The sequence below is a fragment of the Cydia pomonella genome, unplaced genomic scaffold, assembly GCF_033807575.1.
Source record: "Cydia pomonella isolate Wapato2018A unplaced genomic scaffold, ilCydPomo1 PGA_scaffold_46, whole genome shotgun sequence".
NCBI classification, from domain to species: domain Eukaryota; kingdom Metazoa; phylum Arthropoda; class Insecta; order Lepidoptera; family Tortricidae; genus Cydia; species Cydia pomonella.
The window spans coordinates 209,920-234,312 of NW_026907879.1; the positions used below are offsets into that span (position 1 = coordinate 209,920).

The window sequence follows — 24,393 nt, forward strand, 5'->3', positions numbered from 1 at the left end:
TACATCTACTTACCAAGTTTGAACAGTATAGCTCTTATAGTTTCGGAAAAAAGTGGCTGTGACATAATCGGACAGACAGACGGACATGACGAATCTATAAGGGTTCCGTTTTTTGCCATTTGGCTACGGAACCCTAAAAATAAATCAAGGTTCTAACTTATTTACAAAGGCCTACAAATTTTTTTTTTTGTTTAAATTTTTTTTTTACTTACTTACAAGAGGGCGACAACCCCAATTTTTAGGTATTTAATGCACAATACAATATTGTATTAAATATATTTTTTTCATAAAAATTCATCTGTGGCAACAAGATAAAAATGTCTTACTAATGCAGGCCATTCGACTTACGACCATTAATCATAAAATATAGATACATTCTCGGCATATGTCTAAGGGCCAGTTGCACCAAACCACCTGCTAACGTAAGCACAGTTCGCTAAATTTTAACGCTTACGTGGGGGTCTTATCGATTGCTAAATAAAATGCGTTGCACCAACTATAAAATAACAGAAAGTAAACGCTAACCGTGTGGCCATACTATGAATTCGTTTCTACCAAATTTTTTATGGTAGAATTATTTTTTCATATAGCAACCCAGTCATAAATGTCAAAGTTGTCAAAATTTTCAACAACGAGAAAACTTTTACGAATTATGTCCGTTATGGCGGTGTTATGATTCCAAGTAAGGAGTCAGTAAAATTCCTAGGTGTCATTTTAGATCACAAAATGTCTGGCATTTCACATCACAAGTATATAATAGGTAAGTGTGAAAAAAATATCAATATTCTGCGAGCATTGTCAGGTGTTTGGTGGGGCTCACATCCATACTGTCAGAAGCTACTCTACAATGCCATCATACGCAGTCATATAGACTATGGGTCATTTTTAATGGAACCTTGCAATAAGGATGGACTAGGTAAATTAGATCTCATACAAGCTAAATGTTTGAGGATCATACTCGGAGCTATGCGTTCTTCTCCCAAGAACGCCATGCAGGTGGAAGGTGTTGAGCCTCCTTTGCCTCTCCGCAGACAATATCTTGCCGATAGATTTTTAATCAAAGCCAGTTCTTACTACAATCATTTGCTGCTTCCACGTTTGCGGTCACTTGCACTGGAACTCACTGAAAACCAATATTGGACACATAAAACTTCTCCTAAAATAATGATATCTTTTTCAAAATTAATTAATATTTACCCAAGTTTATATACATATAAGACAATTCTCAGGACTTATTAGGAATCAACCAAAATAAACGTATTGTGTTGCTCTGTAAACAAAGAAACGACATTTAAAGTCTATTAATTGGCATGTCGATTCCCACGTCACGATACAAAATAATAATTTAGATTTATCTCTGGCTTCATAACATAACCACAACACTTTCCGCCATCTTTAATGAACAAGTCCTGTTTTACCGACACAGTCCGGCAATGGAGGTGACAGCGCCATCTGTGGATCTTGTTAAGTGAACTTCTGCTTTACCGACAGAGTCATAGACTGTACAATAATAGATAGTCCATTCAAAGAAATCTTATTTCTTTATATCTCCCCTCCACGGGAAGAAAATTTTCTATCACTGAAAATTTTCAAACACGCTAGGATTCGTATCCTGACTCTTCACTTATGCAGAAACTGGAATGAGTTTCGTGATATGAAAAAGATTTGACTCCAACTTCTTGTGGCCTGTATTAATTCTATATATAGAATTTGATATTTTTTCCTTAATTTCAAAAGGTCCAATCTTCAACTCATCCAGTTTTCTTCTATTTAATTTGTGTCCGTTTTCTACATATACCATATCACCTGTATTGAATTCATGATATTTTCTAGCTTTATCATATATCATTTTGTTATAGTTGTGAGACTTGATTGAATTTTCGAATGCAGTTTTTTTATTTTTAATCCAGTCATCTATTGCTTTATCTGGTTTTAATTCGTTTGGCAGTAATGGATCATCTGAGCCATCCAAGAGATATCTTGGTGTGAAACCAGTGACTGAGTGTTCAGTGTTGTTATATTTATTCACACAGTCATGAGCAATTGTTGTCCACGCAGTCATATTGACTTTTTCATTTATTTTACATCTTATTTTGTTCACAAGATTTTGATTAAGTCTTTCATTCAAACCGTTCGAGAATGGTGCATTTACTGCAGTGAAAACCAGCTGTATTGATTTTTCATTTAAAAAATCTTTGAATTCCTTGGAGTTTATTCCTGGATATTGGTCAGACAGAACCATATTAATTTCATAATCCTTTGTTACCTTATTGATTAGTCTTATGAAGTCCTTTGCACTCTGCGTCTTCGAGGTTATTATATACGCATATCGCGTGAAATGGTCCACTAAAAGGTGAAGGTATCTTTTTGTCGATCGCGATCCACCAAATCCGCCAATTGTGTCTATAGAGACGATTTCTAATGGCTTAGTGGCGGGACCTAAATGCGACATTAAACCATATTTAACATGTCCTCTTGTTTTATTTTTTATACATACCTCGCAGTTTTTACATATATTAATGATATTTTTAGTCATATTTCTTGCCGTATATTGTTTTCCGATTTTCATTTGCATTTGTTTTATACCGATGTGACACATATTTTCATGTACTTTTTGAATTAGTTTTATACTGAATTCTTCTGACAATACGATTTTTTCTCGTTTTCTGTTTTTTTTATAATATATATTGTCTCTATGTATTAATTTTTTTTTATAGTAATGAATGTCCTTATTTTTTTCTTGATCTGTGAGTATATCCTGTAATTGTATTAAATTTACTATTTTTAATTGTTCGACTAAATCTTCATTGGCTTCTATTACTGGATTCCTGCTTAAGCAGTCTGCCTCTAAATTATCCTTACCCGGTGCATATTTTATTCTGAAATCGTATTGTGATAAATAATAAGTTAATTCTCCCAAGTCTTCATCGGGTCTAGATTTGATATTCAAATTTTCTAACGGCTTATGGTCAGAATATACTATGAATGACTTGTCTATTAGCCAATATTGCCAATATTTTATGGCTTCTTTAATGGCCAAGCATTCCAAATATATCGCTTTTTTTCTTCTTTGAACATCATTCAATTTTTTTGAAAAGTAAGCTACCGGCTTTTCTTCTCCGTTTGGCTGTGTTTGTTTCAAGACCGCACCGATTCCCTCTAGTGATGCATCTGTGTATATTTTTATTGGTAAATCTTTATCAAAAATTTCCAGGATTGGTTGTGAACACATTTTCTTTTTTATTTCTTCAAATGAATTTTGGCAGTCAGCCGACCAAACAAATTTTTGATTTTTCCTTAGTAGGTTATGAAGTGGTTCTAAAATTATAGAGCTGTTCGGTATGTATTCCCGATAAAAATTAATTTTTCCTAAAAACTGTCGAATGTTTTTCTGAGTTTTCGGTATTGGGAATTCTCTTATTGAAACTAAGTTATCTGTCACTGGTCGAACTGTGTTATTCTGTATTACATGACCAAGATATTTTACTGAACTTGATGCAAATGTACACTTAGTGAACTTTAGCCTGAAACCTTCTTTTTTTATTGCCTCTAATAACTGCGTCAAATGGTTGATATGTTCAGTATAAGAATTAGAAAATACCAAGATATCATCTATATAGTTAACGGTAAAGTCAGTTAATCTATGCTTTCTTAGTATGTTGCTCAATATTCTTTGAAATATCGCAGGCGAGGTCTTCAATCCATACGGTAAGCAGGTCCATTGAAAATGGCCTTCTTGTGTGACAAAGCCAGTCTTCTTTCTGTCTTCAATCCGCAGTGGTATAGACCAGAATGCCGAATTAATATCCAATGTTGAGAAATATTTGCAGTTCCTTGTCTTTATTACTAAGTCCTCAATTAATGGAAATGGCTGTGCTTGCGGAACAACTATTTTATTTAGATCTCTAAAGTCAATGCACAATCTGGATCTTCTTTTATCCTCTTTTTTAAAAGCTAAGGTCACTGGTGCCGCAAAAGGACTGTATGATTCCTCTATGAGATTCTTCTGAAGTAATTTTCCTATTTGTTCTTCTATTTCTTTTTTATCTTGTATACAACATTTGTAAGGACGTTTGCTACAATATTTATCCACAAGCAGGTCTATTCGCGCTTCATAGTCTCTCACTGTTCCAATATCATATTTATCTTTGGCAAAGCTTGATTTATACTTTTCAATTAGTCTATTTATTTCAGATTTTTGCTGTTCACTTAAATGACTCATATTTGTGTTAAAATTTTCCTTCATGTGTTCATTGAAATTCACAGTATGTACCTTTATTTCAGTATTGAGCACTTTAGAAGTAGCTTTTTCATGTTTTTCCTTTTCCATTGACCGTTTTTCTGTTTTTTGACTGATTTCCAAATGTTCATCCTGAGCCAACTTAAATTCTTTTATTATGTCCAGTCCTATTAGGAAATCATACTTAAATTCTTTTCCATCCACTATGTACACATCCATGTGTTCTTCTATTTCCATAATTTTTATTTTTAAGTTTGTCAAACCTTTTGTTCTTTTTACACCATTAATTGTTACTAACTTTGCATTTTTATCATAATTTTTTTCTGATTTCTTTAGCTTTAATAATTTGGAATTAACTAGGGATACATTAGAGCCTGGATCATATATACCCAATACTTCCAATTTTTCGTTTAATATTAGTTTGACTTTAATCAATGGTGTAATTACTCGTTTTTTTGGTCATCATCACTCAATTCAACATCTAGCACAACATTGTTCACATTCTTGTAATTTTTCTTGTTGTCACGATCCCCTGTCTGCTTAAACCAGCATTTTTCCTCAGGGTGGAAACGGGTACCTTTGTTTAATTTCTCACAGATTTTGCAGGGTTTGATCTTATCGGCTGCACCTTTAGCGTCAAAGGTGTTTCTTTTTGTTTTATTGTAAGTCTTTTTATTTATTATATGCTCATATTTCCCAAGTTCATTGTAAAGACTTGTGGTGGATGTTATTTTTCCCTTATCGATCTTGTCCATTATGAAATCTGGTAGACCCATTACGATGAGATGAATCATTGTCTGCGAGTCAGTCTGTTTATTTACTTCTAGTAGTAGCCTTTCCTTCTTTGTGGCATATTCTATTAATGAGCCCGCTTGGTATTTAAATGTAAATGCATATTTAATCTGAGACCAGCCTTTATTTCCATATGACTCACATAGATTATTTTTCCAAATCATCCAGTCTGAATCTATGGTAAATTTTATTACCATGCTGTTGTACCAATCTAAGCATTGTTTATCCATTAAATGTTTTAACATTTCAATTTTTTTTGTATCCTGTACCATTTCAAATCTTTTACATTCACTCTCAAATTCCTTGATCCACTGCTCAACGTTTGTCGTTTTTCCTGAAAATTTCTCCAGTAAAAACCGTTCAGCTATTTTCCCCAAATTTTTACTTACAGGTTCTGTGTTATTACTATTATTAGTTGATTGTGTTGTTTCACTTATAATTTCGTCTAGATATTGGTCACCGAACTGTACATTTTCACCTTCGTCCAAGTAGATTTTTCTCAACCCTTCAGTTAATGGGATCCATAATTTTCGTGTTTGATGTCTTTTTTTCAGAGAATTTTTGACTTTCGTAAATACTTCCGTAGTAGTTATACCCGTGTGTTTACTGGCAGGTTTCAGATCGTCCGGAACTTCAAAAACACGACCATCAGGTACCTCGATTGAGGTTATGCACATTGTATTTGTTTTTCCTTCCGGGCCCGTCGCTAATATTGCGAACGTAAATCTTAATTTTTCCATCTTCTTTTTTTACTAGAAATGTCGTTTTATAAGACAATTCTCAGGACTTATTAGGAATCAACCAAAATAAACGTATTGTGTTGCTCTGTAAACAAAGAAACGACATTTAAAGTCTATTAATTGGCATGTCGATTCCCACGTCACGATACAAAATAATAATTTAGATTTATCTCTGGCTTCATAACATAACCACAACACTTTCCGCCATCTTTAATGAACAAGTCCTGTTTTACCGACACAGTCCGGCAATGGAGGTGACAGCGCCATCTGTGGATCTTGTTAAGTGAACTTCTGCTTTACCGACAGAGTCATAGACTGTACAATAATAGATAGTCCATTCAAAGAAATCTTATTTCTTTATATACATCCGGCACTAATCCTTTATTTGAAGCGGCATTTGAAACCCTAATATATACCCCTAAAGTTATATTAGACATAGGAATTTTCAAAAATGATCCTGCAGCAAACAACAAATTTAATAAATTTTTAGATAAATGGCAAGATTATTTACCGGTTTATACTGACGCTTCAAAGGTAGATCCTGCAAGATGTGTGGGAGCAGCAGTGTGGATTCCTCGGTACAATATTGTCCTCTCATTTAGGTGTCCTCCTCAAGCGTCGATTTTCACAGGTGAAGCAGTTGCTATTCTTGAAGCTGCCAAATATGCAGAGACCCATAGTATTAAAAAAACTATTATCTTCTCTGATAGTAGAAGCTGCCTACAGGCTATTGTAGGCAACCAATTCAAACTTAGAGCCAAATTTCCTTTGATTTTAGAAATCAAAGCTGTACTGCGTAGGTGTGAATTAGGGGGCCTAAATATTGTTCTCGGATGGGTTCCAAGCCACTGTGGTATTAGCGGCAATGAGATGGCTGATACATGGGCAAAACGAGCTATTGACATTGGATTAATAAAAGAGGATATTTACAGTACAGACCTTCTGAGTGGTTCACTGTCGGATCTATTTAATACATGGCAGGAGCAATGGGATACCTCGAGATTAGTGACAGGTAGACATTATGGCTGTATACAACCTCGTATATCTCGAAAACCGTGGTTCTATCGATTCCGTACGTCTCCGAAATGGGTAATATCCACCATCTGTCGCTTACGTTTGGGCAAAGTATGTACTCCGTTATTTCTGGCTATGATAGGTGTTCGTGCGAACTCATTGTGTGATTGTGGGCTTGATGAGGGCAACTTGGACCACATTTTCTTTGCATGCTCAAAGTGTAGCTACTCACTGTACGATGTATTGCCCGATAATGTTCCACGACCTATATGCTTCAGCTCGCTACTTTGTTACATGGATCCTATTCTAACTTCTATCCTAATTAAATATTTACAAGCAAATAACATTAAACTATAAATAAAGTATTATCTTTTCAGACCTAATTATATATCTTTAATTTTATACATACTCTACATTATACATTTATATGGTTTTCTTCTCTCTCACTTCCTTCATGTTGGCACCATTAACGTTCTGTCATCCGCTTCCCGCTTATTTGCTAACAATTGTATACGTCATGTGTTCGTTTGTGATGTCCATAACAATTATTTGTTTTTTAGGTTCTCCCTACCACATCCTTCCACAAGCTCAAAATATTACCGAACACTCTCCTCTCGTGTGAAAGTCAACACCGACATTGGCGAATTCACCCTGTGCAAATTGGCAGGGAGTAAAAGCCAGAAGAATAAAAAAAAAAAAAAAAAAAAAAGTGCCATTTGTCTTTGTGACAGCTATGCTAACATAGATATAAACTAAAAAGATATCTTAACGCCTCTAGATATGTAAAAATAACAACTGAAACCGTAATAATCATTAAGCTGTGAAAATGTTACTTTCAAATTTTATTGAATTAAATGAAATAATAATATCCGGCTGCTTTTAATACGCGTTCGGCTAATCTTCTACCAAAACTAACGCGTTTAGTCTATGGATGCCAACAAGAGAGTTCGTATACTTCGGAATTTGACAACCAGCCAGTCACAATCACTTCAACTGCAGCTGGGGCCTACCGAGAGTCGAGACTCCGGTTCGGGACCGTTTCGAAGTTTCTCGTCAAGCTGAAGGTATCCAAGACGTCGGACCAGATGGCGTCGCCTCAAACACGACGCCGTTTAAACCTCATCCGCTCTCAAGACAACAACCATGTAAGTAAAAACCCCGTAATATTATTACGAGTATTTATTCGCGGCAGTCAGCATGTTTTCTTGGGTTTCAGAAATGTTTCGAGTGCGACACTTCGAATCCCCAATGGGTGTCGGTGACGTACGGAATTTGGATCTGCCTGGAGTGCTCGGGTGTGCATCGCAGCCTCGGCGTGCACATATCCTTCGTGCGATCAGTGACCATGGACAAGTGGAAGGAAAACGAGATTGAAAAAATGCAAGTGAGTGCACCCCATTACAGCACGATTGCGAAATTGGCCATGGTATTTTTTTTTAACTCTGGCTGCTTGTTTTTAAGTGAATGGTTTTATTGCGAAATGAAACAGGAAATAGGTGATTAGGATATATCAAACATTTATTTTTATATGCTATCAAAGAAGTTTCATAAGTACATGTTTAAGAGATGTTCTCTAAGGCACAAATGCACAGCGAAATTAGCATTAGCAATATTTCAGAACAAATTATTATTTGTCAAGATTTAAAATGAGTACAATGTTGACCAAGGGTCTGGGGTATGGTAATTATAGCTATCCTAATACATCCGTCATGGAATACCACATAATATTATATTACAGAAACTACACATTGATCATTATTTCAGAAACTACACATAAAAATTACTAGCCTTTTTGCCATAATTTTTTTCCCTCAGTATTGAGTACACTTGTGTTTATGAATTTGCTATTTAATTTCGTTTATTTAATCTAAAACCAGTTGTTTTTGTCTAAATTCATTGTTAATTGTGTTGTTTGAGTCTGAGTCTTGGGACATTGTTATCTCTGCGAACTAACAAGTGACTTTTCGGATAGTGATAAATTAGAACTTAACCTATAAACATTCAAAATGGCATCCTGCTTCCAGTGTAGTGTGGTCGTAGCCGTTGATGAAAAGAACCCTTAAATAATTTGCCATGATTGTGAAAGACAAATATGTGTCACGTGTAGTGGGTTGCTAGCTGCCGAGTTGAGAGTTAAACAGTAGCAGTCTTCTACACTGAAATACTTGTGCCTAGAATGTGTCTTGGGGGTTAGTCAGCTCCATTAGTGTCCGAAAATGAAAATAAAAAAATTGTATTGAAAACTTAATTTGCTTAACAAACATAACGAAGACAACAAATCACCAAGCGGGAACTATGCATCATAATAATTACAATTTCACAGATGTAGGCCTCGTATCGTATCATTTCTCACAGCCGTCCATCGCCACGCATACAGGTCGCACTCGGGTGCTGATTCCAAGAAACCACTTAAAATTGCGCAAAATAAAATCATCAAAACGCTTTTTCATTACGACTATTAACTTGGTCAGGTCGTAAGTTCTGTCAAAAAGGTTTTGACTGATTAAATAGCTATAGGTTAAGATCCCTTAATATTCATATATATGGGTTAAAAGCTAACGCTGAATTACTTACATTATAATTAAACTTAGTTTGCTGATTCAGTTTTGCACAATTCTATGTAATATTCAGAAATGTGTTCAAGGTGATTTTGATCCCTAGTTATTTATTTTTCTTGTTTACATGGTCGAAACTTATATAAAATAAAAGTTGTATCTTTTACCTTTCTTAAAATATATAATTCATGTGTATTGGTATTGCCAACCTGCAACTGTACGTCTTTTACCAAACGTACTCAAAATTTTGCGTATCATTAAAAAATATCCTATGTTTAAAGGGTATTAGCTGAAGTACAGACTTGTCGGAAAACTAATTGCAGGTGATAAAATAACGTTCTAATAAAGTTGGTTCATACAAATAAACGATTGTACCTATTTATTAATGCGCCACCGATTTTTACTCCCTTTGGTAAAGTATAATTTTTCACAATCTAGCCGCGCATTTGCGTCTAACGTCAATCCCAAAGTAAATAAGTAGTAAAACAAGACGCCATCTAAATTTTAAACTTATTATATTGCGTTTTGATCAGTACCCCTAGTGTACATTTTATCGACATCATAACGTGACGAACGCGTTTGCGTTAAGTCTCATTTTGTATAGGATTTTGAGTTTCCAAAACGTCCCGCTTGGCGTGCTGTTTCTAAATCCAATACAAAATGAGACTAAACGCAAACGCGTACGTCACGTTTCGAAATCGAATTTATTTACACTAGGGGTACAGTATAAAACAAGCTTTCAATTCATGACAAACTTTTTTTTATTAAAAGCTTTGTATTACCTTGTATCAGTCAAAACCTTTGTGGCAGAACTTATGACACAACTAAGTATCACCCATTAAACAAATTTAAAAGGAAACAAAACTTATGAATATTAAACAACTACAGTACAGTCAGCATCAAAAGTAGCGGATGAAACAACGCGCCAAAAGTATCTGATATTCCGGATAACTTTTCCAAATATAGATTAATTTCTAAAATTCGTACTCAAAAGTATATCTTTTACAGTCTTAGTTGTTCTATATTAAGGACATCACTTTTTGTTAAGCTGTTACAGAATGGTAGATACTTATGAAACGTTATTTGATCCGCTACTTTTGATGCTGACTGTACATGTATACTAATAAAAAAAATCTAAGCTATATGATTCATAGTCAAATCAAATTTATTAAAAAACCGGACAAGTGCGAGTCGGTCTCGCCCACCGAGGGTTCCGTACTTTTTAGTATTTGTTGTTATAGCGGCATCAGAAATACATCATCTGTGAAAATTTCAACTAGCTATCACGGATCATGAGATACAGCTTGGTGACAGACGGACGGACAGCGGAGTCTTAGTAATAGGGTCCCGTTTTACCCTTTGGGTACGGAACCCTAAAAACACCTAATATCCAAACGCAATAGCCGAAGAAAGAATCACATTGTTTTGCCACAAATAAAAAGCGCTCAGGATAAACGAATAGTAACTTTTGCAGGAGTACAGTTATATAATAAATTACCTGATACTATAAAAAACCGGCCAAGAGCATGTCGGGCCACGCTCAGTGTAGGGTTCCGTAGTATTCCGGGTTCCGTATCGAAATCAATATTAAATTCATAAATTGTTAACCAAGGGATGAAACGAAAAAAAAATTGACCCCCAATTTACGTGTAGGGGAGGTACCCTAAAAGAAATTAAATTTGTAGATTTTATTGTACGACTTTGTCGGCTTTATTGATTTATATATCCATGCCAAATTTCAGCTTTCTAGCACTAACGACCACGGAGCAAAGCCTCGGACAGACAGACAGACAGACAGACGGACATGGCGAAACTATAAGGGTTCCTAGTTGACTACGGAACCCTAAAAATGCACACACTTTTAAAATATTTAAAAATAACTTAAAACACTATATCCTAAATGACGAAAGCCTACTGAGTTATAACTGTTTTACTGTTTCACTATGTACACCTTGTTTGTGCAACTTGCCCGTTGAAATTCTACGTCTACCTCATTATTAATGTGTAATTTCTGTATCTCTCGATCTTATATATTTTTATTATATTACTTACAAACCATGTAATTTTAGTGATACTGCATGCTTTAGTACTTAAACGATAAACGTAAACAATAAATCTATAATATTATTGTTTACGTTTATCGTATTATATTAATGCATGTTTGTTGAACCAAACATTTGTAAAACTTAAATAATTTATCTACGCAATGTATAAATAATAATTATGAATTTTATGTACAGTCAGCGTCAAATACTTCGTAGCAGTCAAAGTGGCCAAATAGTTCGGTACACCATACTAAATATATGGTGTACCGAACTATTTGGCTACTTTGACTGCTACGAAGTATTTGACGCTGACTGTACCTATTCACCAAATTTATAGAAAAATGTTTCTCATATAAGTGAAATATAAATAATTTTTGAGAAAATAAGAATATTCTTTAACCCGAAAACGTTCGCGTTCTTATAAAATTTCGGAGGAAAACCGAAATAAACCGGTGTTTTAAAAACCGGTTCCGAATCTGGCTCTAGTTTAGTTTTCATGTGTCATTGGCCTTTTATTAAAACGTGTAAAAACTCAAAGTTTAAATCCTGACCAGTAATATATGATCGCGCGCCATATTGCGGAATTTCATAGGAACTAAAAATTTCATACATAACTGAACTGTCACTCTCTCACTCTATACATGAGAATAACAGCGCCCTCTTGACAATGATCATATATTTCTGGTCGGGCTTTATATCACGACATAAAAATATTCCGACTATTTTATATTTTTAAAATAGATATTTTTACATTTAGTATTTTTTCCTTTATTTTAGTGTTTTTTTTTTAATTTTTTTTATTTAGTGTTTTTTTTGTGTATTTTTGTTTTTTTTTTTAAGTTGACTAATTCTCCAGGACTTGTACAGTCAGCGTCAAATACTTCGTAGCAGTCAAAGTAGCCAAATAGTTCGGTACACCATATATTTAGTATGGTGTACCGAACTATAAGTATTTGACGCTGACTGTATCTGACCATGACCACTCTGTCACGCGCTTGTATTTTTGTCATCTATCAAGATGAGATATCTTTATTTTATAAAATACATTATAAATTTGCCTTAAATCAAACCTAAAACGCATTACAATAATTATCGTCAGAGTCAATGTGTTTCTAGCTGTAGAGAATAATTTATATAAGAAAAATTAAATAAATAAATTTCATTTCATACAAAAAGCTACACTCCGTCACATTTTTGGGGGGCAATAAGTAACAATTTCAATTTCAATTATTTATTTAATTCGAATCCATAAATAGATCCATAAGTAACAGAACGAAAATCATTTTAACCCATTTTTATTGTTAGTAGGTATTTCGTTTAACCATTAACTTCACTCACGTGAATTTTATTTTCGATTGTTGATTGCGATATTGTTTTCGCCTACATTGCACCCCCTATTAGGGTGGGGGTGGCCGCCCCACGCCTACGGCCAAATTGGAGCTATTGTTTTTTTTTTTTGGTACGGGCATTGCGAATGTGCGTAGGCAAGGCTTAAAAAAACATGCTTTCATTGGTTGTCTTTCAGATGTGTAAACCGAAAGTTGAGGGTTCCATTTTTAATTATTATAAAAGTAAGGAGTATTTAAAATTTTGCATGAAAACTTTTCGCTCCAAATTATTATACTAATCAAAATGAGGATTTATGAGGTTATTAATTCGCATCCAAATTCAAGGGTTCTTTTAAAAGTCCTTTCGGTGAAGGAAAACATCGTGAGGAAACCGGACTAATCTCAACAAGGCCTAGTTTATCCTCTGGGTTGGAAGGTCAGATGGCAGTCGCTTTCGTAAAAACTAGTGCCTACGCCAAATCTTGGGATTAGTTGCCAAGCGGACCCCAGGCTCCTATGAGCCGTTGCAAAATAATATGATATGATGTTATAAATATATATAAATGCCGGGACAACGCGAGGAAGAAGACAACATTTATACTAACACCATATAATCTCCTCGATGATGAAACGTGTGCGCGGCTCCACGAACACCATCCTACAAACGCTGGCCGAGAGGTGGGACTCCCCGATACTTAGTGTAAGGCCTGAGTGGACGCTCGGAGCGGAGCGAGCGCGGCGTGCAGCGGGGCGGGCGAGCGTGAGATAGAGCGTCCAGCGAGTGGCCTCAGTGCACGCTCACCGCTCGTGTGAATCGGTCGCATTCACCATGGCATCGACGTAGGACTACATTCTTGATTTCTTTTTAGAAGAGACTTCATGGCTGAAAATGTGTCGTTTTTCTACAAAGCAAGGTCCTAGTGTCGTAGTGAAGCAAAGAAGACGGTTTGGAGAATTTCCCACTTTATACGAAACCTTAAGAAGCAATGGATTAAAAGTGAAAATAAATACTTTAATTTACCTTCCATTTATTTAAACAGTCTATTTTTGTAATGATAGCCAAAATGCTGGTTTATATTGTATTTCAATAATTATTTGTTTGCAGGACATGACTGCACGGTCTTATCGCCGCTGCAAATCACAAACAGGTTTGAACCTCTCCGCGACGCCCCGCTCGACGCCGCATTGCCCGCAAACTTGCCCGCTCGGCATTCGCTTTGAGCAGCGTCCACTCAGGACACCAGTATGAGTTTCATTTGTTTAACATGCACGCCGCACGCCCCGCCCCGCTGCACGCCCGACTCGAGCGTCTACTCAGGCCTTACACTTAGGCGATGGATGCAGCTCCATACCACAGCGGGGAAATAATTTTTTTTTTTTTTTTTTTGTTTAGGCCAATTTATTACTAACATAGTTCTTAAGGATTTACCCATTGTTACTAACATATTTAATTATAATTTTAATTTTTATCTTAATTTATATTGTATTTTAATGTATGGAATTTATTTTCTGAATTAAAATTATTGAATTGAATTGAATATAAATAATAAAGAAATATGTAGTTGTCAATGTCAAGTAATTTATTTAATGTTTATTTATAAACACAGCTCAGCTTATTTTTTTATACCGCGTGGGAGTTTTCTAAGACTTTCGATAATTAGAATAACAATGCAGCTTTGCTAATCCGCGAAATAATAATTTGCCAGCTAATTAGTCCTTACCTGTTAAGTCCCACACAGAATGCTATAATATCACCACTTTTTTTTTTCTTTATTTAGAAACAAACAGTCTCTTATATTGATAAATTGTTACAATATAGGGTAATAGACTTATAGACCTACAGTTTCCTTAAATATAGTATGAAAACCATATAACCTAAATACATATAATTACTATTGATAGCCTGCTCGTGTAGTCAGGCACAGTGCAACTGACGTTTGAGAGCCTGCTCGTGTAGTCGGGCACACTGCAACTGACGTTTGATAGCCTGCTTGTGTAGTCCGGCACATTGCAACTGACGTTTGATAGCCTGCTCGTGTAGTCAGGCACACTGCAACTAACGTTTTCCGTTCAAAGGTTAAAAGCTAGTTCGTGATATCCTCGATGATGCGCAGATTTGTCAAAACTCACCTTTAAAACCATGGTAATTTATTTATTTATTTATTTATTTATTTATTTATTGTTCGGAGAACCAACAGCTATAAATTGTACAATAGTTATATATATAGATAACAAAGAGCCAATTATAGGTTCCCACCGGTAGCAACAGGTTAACAGATAATTGGTGGTTAGCACTAGATTTTTTTTTTTTTTTTTTACAACGTGTTACCACTAATATTTTTAAATATTAATACTAAACTTATTATATTATATACTGAACAAAGAAACCAAAACTTATTAGTAATCTTAATACGTTAATCGATACAATAATATGCCAACACATACGACTCGCTCACTCAAGTAATTTGTCTGTTAGAATCCGTCTTATAGTTGTGATGTTGCTATTAAAAACGTCTATATCCCGCTCCTTCGTTAGTTCATTTAGACTTTTACCAGCTCGTAGTAGAAAGCTATTCTTTCTGTAATATGAGTCAAGGCATGCGGCATCGTGAATGACGCGATTTATACAGCTTTAACGTCCAAGCTCTTGCATATCAATAAAATATGTTTGCAGTTGGCGTTTCATGGTGGAACTTGATGTTTCGATTCACAGGAATCGGATGCTATGATTTTTAGGAACCCCAACAGGCACGAAATCGATATGCATGTCAGTATTTCCTTTCCTGTACTACGAGTATTATAATAATAGTAATTCAGCAGGCAAAGGCTTCTCTCATGTGCGATAGTCCCCACGCTGGCCCGTCCTGATTCCGTACTTAAACTCATAATTTCTTACTTGTATCGTAATGTACTATTACAATACATATGGTGCTACTTCATCGCACGCAGGCTCAGAATGGTGCTCTGCAGGGCTAAGATCGGCTCTTTATCATTTGTCACCAATTCACCATGTCTGTCACGTTCTGACAAGTATATAAGCGCGAAAGTGACGGGCATAGTGAACTGATAAAAATGGAACCATGCTGCCACCGCTGTCCGATATTAGAATCTATAATGAACAATATGAGGTTATCTATTACCAAGCAAAACTGTTAAATATGACAAAATTGACAATGATTGATACTAACTCCTATATTTGTTCCTGAGTCATTGGTGTTTTCTATGTTTAAGTATTTATACATATTTATATATTATATATATCGTTGTCTAAGTACCCTCAACACAAGCCTTATTGAGCTTACTGTGGGACTTAGTCAATTTGTGTAATAATGTCGTATAATATTTATTTATTTATTATTTATTTATTTAATGAACTCTCGCCCCAAACATGCTATTGAAGCTGTAGTGTAATAGCTGGTGATATAGTTGCCTCTGGCGTCGGCTTTCAACGAAAACCAAGCTCCACAGACCACTCACGGATTAGACACCGCATAGCCGTGGTGGTCGTTATAAACGGTATTTTTTTTAACATCAGTTTTTTTTTTATATTTACACAAATTGACTAAGTCCCACAGTAAGCTCAATAAGGCTTGTGTTGAGAGTACTTAGCCAAGGATATATATAATATACAAATACTTAAATACATAGAAAACATCTATGACTCAGGAACAAATATGTGTGCTCATCACACAAATAAATGCCCTTACCGGAATTTGAACACAGGACCATCGGCTTCATAGGCAGGGTCACTATACCGACTAGCCCAGACCGATCGACAAAACTGTTGACACTATTTATTCATGACTGCAATAAATAGTGACCGACCGAAACTGGTTTTTTTTTTTTGGCGAAGTCGAGATAGAAATCTGCTGCTAAACATGATTTTACCGAGACCTGTTCCGAAACCGAAATTCGGTAGTGTCCTACCGAAGTTTCGGCTCCATGAAATTAAAAAATCATTCATGAGTAATTGTGTAAGATTTTACAATAAACTTCCTAATATTATAACTGAATTGTCTGTTAGTAAATTTAAAAATTATGTAAAACGTAAGCTTATCTCTAAAGCCTATTATAGCACACAAGACTACATGAATGATGAAACACCGTGGGATTAAGTGTGATTGTAAATAATGAATTATTTATTGTTATGTTAATAATGATGAAATTGATAATATATATACCGTATTTTTTGACATTTAGATTTTATTCTAGAAAGTTTCTAGACTAGTATTTTTATACAATTTTGGTGTTTGATGATCCTTTTGTAATTTCTTATTATTAAGTTTACCATATCTATAATAATTCAATGTTTTTTTTTAGAACAATAATAACTGCATCAATAAATTGCTCTGATATTTAGATTAAGATGATATTTGTAAAATGTGAAGATTTAAAAGTGCTTGTTGCTAGGCCTATTTGAATAAAGAATATATTGACTTGACTCGGCGCGGCCGAAAGTTTCAGCAATTTTTTGACCGAAACCGAACCGTCGGCCGAAAATTGATTTTTATGCCGAAATCTGCCATTTGTTGTTTGGCTATACGAAGCGTTTTCGCTACATACTTACCATCCAATATAACCGGAGTCGTAGCAGAAATTACCAAAGTTATAAATAGTGTTTAATAATCATGGCAGTCGAGAGCACACCCAGTTACACCGTAACGATGTTTGTGGAACCAGGTCGGTGTCTGCGGGCAAGTTTGTCGTACCGAGGGTCTCTAATTATTACGGCGATAGGTGCCTCCATAAACGCCTACCCTATATATTTAACAGCCTGCCCTCTGACATCAGACAGGAAGCCAATAAAGTTAAGTTTGGTAAAAAGCTGCGTAGTTACCTTGTAAACTGCATAAAATAATTAGTAAGCATATGGAAATGAATCTCATTGTAATATAAATATAAATATAAGAGAGTAGAGACTGCACGATCCCACAGTGAAACCGTGTAAACTGTTTTGTGGGACTCCGTACCTGTTTGAGATGTATGATTTTATGTTAATAATAAATAAATAATAATAAATAATAGACTGCTTGTGGCTGAAATATACAATAACAATTAAGTTAACAAAGTCTACGCCAGCTCTGAAACAAATTAAGTTTTGGTTCAGTCTTGCCTAAATATATAAGCAATGTATTTTTTTTCTTCCCTTCTTTTTAATCCAGTTCTGAACCCCTAGTGTAAATTTATTCGATAGTTTGACGTGACGTACGCATTTGCGTTACGTCTCATTTTGTATAGGATTTAGAAACAGCGCGCCAAGTGGGACGTTTTGGAAACTCAAAATCCCATACAAAATGAGATTTAACGCAAACGTAAATTTACACTAGGGGTACAGTACCCCTAGTGTAAATTTGATCGACATCATAACGTGACGAACGCGTTTACGTTAAGTCTCATTTTGTATAGGATTTTGAGTTTCCAAAACGTCCCGCTTGGCGCGCTCTTTCTAAATCCAATACAAAATGAGACTAAACGCAAACGCGTACGTCACGTTTCGAAATCGAATTTATTTACACTAGGGGTACTGTTCGCGCTTGAACTTAACTTGTGTGAGCGCGTTAACGAAAAATAGTATAAGCGTTGCTAACAAGCGCAGACGCGTGCGACGGATTTTATCTAAAATGCCACCCGCTTGCGTGCACCCGCGGCAGCTAGCGGCCGCCCAAATAAATAGTATAGGCTTTGTACATTCGCTACCAGGATACCCATGTTATCGGTTACAACAGCGGATCATTAGACTCTCTTACCAATATATTTGGCCACAGATCACCGCGCTCTCCGAAGGACGCGAGTGGAGCCCCTCGGACTACCAGCCGGACCGGCCGGCGCCCAAGCCGCAACCCTGGTGCCTCCAAGCTCCAAGAACTCCAACGACTTCCAAGGACAGGGAGTAGGAACTCTAATGACCAGGAGTTCGACAACAGCGACTGTCAGTAAGTACTCGCTGGCTGTATGCTCCAGCAATTGAAAAAGACATGTTTTTTTTTTGTTTTGACCGCCAAAGACTGACGCACGCGGCATCAAAAATGTACACTAACTTATTTAAATAAGTTCGTGTACATATATGTACATACTTAGTCCGGTCATAACTTCTGTCACAAAGGTTTCGACTGATAAAATATAATAAAAAACTTTTAAGAAAAAAGAGTTAGCCATGATTTGAAAGCTTGATTTATACTGATCAGAACGTAATTTTAATTAAGCTTAGAATAAATTTAAAAGTAGAAAAACTACTGTCTTATAGGCCGTGAGTTCAAGTCTCGAACTCACGGCCTCTGGTTCGATACTCCAGCGCTCTGCCATCTGAGCCACCAAGTCCTCATCCATAGGCAGGAAATTTTCCACCATATGGGTCTAGTGACATCTACCGTAAGAACGTTACACTTCTTAGACGGCTACCGGAGTTCCAAGTCATATTGGAAATTCACCACTAACGATGTGCTACCCATACTAAATTAATTTAATTGCATCGTTCGCAGACGTTATTTAGTAAGAATCCTCTGGAGTTGCAGGCGTACCTAGGCTACGGAGACTGCTTACCAGCAGGCGGGCCGTATGCTTGATTGCCACCGACGTAGTATAAAAAAAAAAACTTGCAATGGTTTACAAATTGTCAGTTAACATTACTACCATACCATTAACTCCGCTTCGTTTTGCAGCAGCGAGTACGGAAGCGGTCGCTACACGGGCTTCGGTAACCAACAGCAGACGCGGTCAACCCCCATGTCGCCCACGCAAACCGGCAACGAAGTGGTGGACAACAGTCTTGCTGCGCTTGCTTCGGTATTTATAACACTCTTGTAGTCGCTTCGGTAACAATCACTTCGGCAACCAGCAGCAGACGCGGTCAACCCCCATGTCGCCCACACATACCGGTAACGAAGTGGTGGACAACAGTCTTGCTACGTTTTCTACGGTATTTGTAACACTCTTGTAGTCCCTTCGGTAACAATCACTTCGGCAACCAGCAGCAGACGCGGTCAACCCCCATGTCGCCCACGCAAACCGGCAACGAAGTTGTGGACAACAGTCTTGCTGCGCTTGCTTCGGTATTTATAACACTCTTGTAGTCGCTTCGGTAACAATCACTTCGGCAACCAGAAGCAGACGCGGTCAACCCCCATGTCGCCCACACACACCGACAACGTAACATGATAAGACAATAACCTCATAAAGGTCTTCGCACACTATACCAATTCCACACCAACTCAACTCACTTTTGGTTCACCTTAGTGGACGACGAGTGGACGACGCGTAGACCACTCGACAGTTACCTAATTTTAAACATTGTACTATAGGACATACAAGATAAGGCTTTAATTTAATTTTGATTTTGATATTTAATTTTGAGTCGAGTGGCTGTTGAGTTGTAACAATGTGCTAAGACCTTAAATTGGACATTCGGTAATACTATAGTTAATCAAGTTGACAGTTAGTTTTACCATTGATTGAGAAATTAACGTTATTTATTTCCGTGACAGGGATGGTCGCTGTTCACGTCGACAGTGTCAAAATGCGCGCGCACCGCCACCGAGTCCGCAGTCCGCTACGGCGGCATGGCCTCGCAGCGGGTCTCCGAGATGGCCACCACCGTCACTGAGAAGGTAACAGCCCGCGTCGACTCGAACTGTACTAAAATGTTCATTATAAAACGATTTAGTCAACTGTTATATTCATTATGTAACACCCATTTATATATAATAAAAGACATCAACGCGCATTTCACCCAACAATCCTGCCCTTCATTCAGCGGAAATTAAATTTTCAATAGCCTTCCAAATATCGTATCATTAAATTAACTTTTGACAAGCAGAAACGTCTGGGAACGATGCTATTCACTAGGGTCCCCTAGACGCATATGGTGGGTAAATTTGCTGGCTATGGATGATATCTTGGTGGCTTAGTTGGTAGAGCGCTGGAGTATTGATCCAGAGGCCGTGAGTTCAAGTCTCACTTAAGGCAGTATTTTTTCCACTATCAAATTCATCGTACCATTAAAGCCAACTTAACTTGAAAGTCTGTCTTTCAAGACGATTGTATAATATCCTATATTTAATTTGTATTTTGAATGCAGGTGAACAACCGGGGTGGATGGAGCTCGCTAGGCGGTACAACCGACACCCGTCGAGAATCCTCCAGCGGTTCCAACCAGCTCTACAAGTCCCAGTCGTATGGTGCTATGCGCAGTTCCTCCTCCGAGCCCTACTCGCAGTGGTGAGTACACACAAGATTACGTGGTCATACTATTTGTATGGCATAATTTCCTATTCGAACTGCATAAAATATGTATATAACTAAGTAACTCGGTGGCAAAAACCATTGTTTGATAATACAGGAACGAGCAGGTCCAGCCTTCAGTAGCGGCCCGTAACAACCTGGACACCCGTGACCTATCACAGGTGGGAGTGTCCAACCCGCCCCCCGACATCAAGGACCTCAAGATACGCAAGCAGGAGGACAGCTGGGACTGGCTGAACAACTAGATCTGATGTGAGTACAGTGTCCAACCTGGACACCCGTGACCTATCACAGGTAGGAGTGTCCCACCCGCCCCCCGACATCAAGGACCTCAAGATACGCAAGCAGGAGGACAGCTGGGACTGGCTGAACAACTAGATCTGATGTGAGTACAGTGTCCAACCTGGACACCCGTGACCTATCACAGGTAGGAGTGTCCCACCCGCCCCCCGACATCAAGGACCTCAAGATACGCAAGCAGGAGGACAGCTGGGACTGGCTGAACAACTAGATCTGATGTGAGTACAGTGTCCAACCTGGACACCCGTGACCTATCACAGGTAGGAGTGTCCCACCCGCCCCCCGACATCAAGGACCTCAAGATACGCAAGCAGGAGGACAGCTGGGACTGGCTGAACAACTAGATCTGATGTGAGTACAGTGTCCAACCTGGACACCCGTGACCTATCACAGGTAGGAGTGTCCCACCCGCCCCCCGACATCAAGGACCTCAAGATACGCAAGCAGGAGGACAGCTGGGACTGGCTGAACAACTAGATCTGATGTGAGTACAGTGTCCAACCTGGACACCCGTGACCTATCACAGGTAGGAGTGTCCCACCCGCCCCCCGACATCAAGGACCTCAAGATACGCAAGCAGGAGGACAGCTGGGACTGGCTGAACAACTAGATCTGATGTGAGTACAGTGTCCAACCTGGACACCCGTGACCTATCACAGGTAGGAGTGTCCCACCCGCCCCCCGACATCAAGGACCTCAAGATACGCAAGCAGGAGGACAGCTGGGACTGGCTGAACAACTAGATCTGATGTGAGTACAGTGTCCAACCTGGACACCCGTGACCTATCACAGGTAGGAGTGTCCCACCCGCCCCCCCGACATCAAGGACCTCAAGATACGCAAGCAGGAGGACAGCTGGGACTGGCTGAACAACTAGATCTGATGTGAGTACAGTGTCCAACCTGGACACCCGTGACCTATCACAGGTAGGAGTGTCCCACCCGCCCCCCGACATCAAGGACCTCAAGATACGCAAGCAGGAGGACAGCTGGGACTGGCTGAACAACTAGATCTGATGTGAGTACAGTGTCCAACCTGGACACCCGTGACCTATCACAGGTAGGAGTGTCCCACCCGCCCCCCGACATCAAGGACCTCAAGATACGCAAGCAGGAGGACAGCTGGGACTGGCTGAACAACTAGATCTGATGTGAGTACAGTGTCCAACCTGGACACCCGTGACCTATCACAGGTAGGAGTGTCCCACCCGCCCCCCGACATCAAGGACCTCAAGATACGCAAGCAGGAGGACAGCTGGGACTGGCTGAACAACTAGATCTGATGTGAGTACAGTGTCCAACCTGGACACCCGTGACCTATCACAGGTAGGAGTGTCCCACCCGCCCCCCGACATCAAGGACCTCAAGATACGCAAGCAGGAGGACAGCTGGGACTGGCTGAACAACTAGATCTGATGTGAGTACAGTGTCCAACCTGGACACCCGTGACCTATCACAGGTAGGAGTGTCCCACCCGCCCCCCGACATCAAGGACCTCAAGATACGCAAGCAGGAGGACAGCTGGGACTGGCTGAACAACTAGATCTGATGTGAGTACAGTGTCCAACCTGGACACCCGTGACCTATCACAGGTAGGAGTGTCCCACCCGCCCCCCGACATCAAGGACCTCAAGATACGCAAGCAGGAGGACAGCTGGGACTGGCTGAACAACTAGATCTGATGTGAGTACAGTGTCCAACCTGGACACCCGTGACCTATCACAGGTAGGAGTGTCCCACCCGCCCCCCGACATCAAGGACCTCAAGATACGCAAGCAGGAGGACAGCTGGGACTGGCTGAACAACTAGATCTGATGTGAGTACAGTGTCCAACCTGGACACCCGTGACCTATCACAGGTAGGAGTGTCCCACCCGCCCCCCGACATCAAGGACCTCAAGATACGCAAGCAGGAGGACAGCTGGGACTGGCTGAACAACTAGATCTGATGTGAGTACAGTGTCCAACCTGGACACCCGTGACCTATCACAGGTAGGAGTGTCCCACCCGCCCCCCGACATCAAGGACCTCAAGATACGCAAGCAGGAGGACAGCTGGGACTGGCTGAACAACTAGATCTGATGTGAGTACAGTGTCCAACCTGGACACCCGTGACCTATCACAGGTAGGAGTGTCCCACCCGCCCCCCGACATCAAGGACCTCAAGATACGCAAGCAGGAGGACAGCTGGGACTGGCTGAACAACTAGATCTGATGTGAGTACAGTGTCCAACCTGGACACCCGTGACCTATCACAGGTAGGAGTGTCCCACCCGCCCCCCGACATCAAGGACCTCAAGATACGCAAGCAGGAGGACAGCTGGGACTGGCTGAACAACTAGATCTGATGTGAGTACAGTGTCCAACCTGGACACCCGTGACCTATCACAGGTAGGAGTGTCCCACCCGCCCCCCGACATCAAGGACCTCAAGATACGCAAGCAGGAGGACAGCTGGGACTGGCTGAACAACTAGATCTGATGTGAGTACAGTGTCCAACCTGGACACCCGTGACCTATCACAGGTAGGAGTGTCCCACCCGCCCCCCGACATCAAGGACCTCAAGATACGCAAGCAGGAGGACAGCTGGGACTGGCTGAACAACTAGATCTGATGTGAGTACAGTGTCCAACCTGGACACCCGTGACCTATCACAGGTAGGAGTGTCCCACCCGCCCCCCGACATCAAGGACCTCAAGATACGCAAGCAGGAGGACAGCTGGGACTGGCTGAACAACTAGATCTGATGTGAGTACAGTGTCCAACCTGGACACCCGTGACCTATCACAGGTAGGAGTGTCCCACCCGCCCCCCGACATCAAGGACCTCAAGATACGCAAGCAGGAGGACAGCTGGGACTGGCTGAACAACTAGATCTGATGTGAGTACAGTGTCCAACCTGGACACCCGTGACCTATCACAGGTAGGAGTGTCCCACCCGCCCCCCGACATCAAGGACCTCAAGATACGCAAGCAGGAGGACAGCTGGGACTGGCTGAACAACTAGATCTGATGTGAGTACAGTGTCCAACCTGGACACCCGTGACCTATCACAGGTAGGAGTGTCCCACCCGCCCCCCGACATCAAGGACCTCAAGATACGCAAGCAGGAGGACAGCTGGGACTGGCTGAACAACTAGATC

At 39.2% G+C, this 24,393-nt stretch overlaps 1 protein-coding gene and 1 non-coding gene across 2 annotated transcripts; both read left to right on the forward strand.

The window, feature by feature from the left end:
- Positions 1–7,727: 7,727 nt before the first annotated feature.
- LOC133534063 (ADP-ribosylation factor GTPase-activating protein 1-like) lies at positions 7,728–21,267 on the forward strand. The gene is made up of 8 exons (XM_061873158.1): positions 7,728–7,931; positions 8,003–8,282; positions 13,820–13,905; positions 18,480–18,604; positions 19,338–19,497; positions 20,196–20,318; positions 20,789–20,928; positions 21,050–21,267. The coding sequence occupies exons 1-8, from the start codon at positions 7,872–7,874 to the stop codon at positions 21,195–21,197; spliced, it is 1,122 nt and encodes a 373-aa protein (XP_061729142.1). The 5' UTR covers positions 7,728–7,871; the 3' UTR covers positions 21,198–21,267.
- On the forward strand, positions 20,604–20,676 carry Trnan-auu (transfer RNA asparagine (anticodon AUU)). Its single transcript has one exon. It is a non-coding gene; the product is annotated as a tRNA-Asn (tRNA).
- Positions 21,268–24,393: the final 3,126 nt, after the last annotated feature.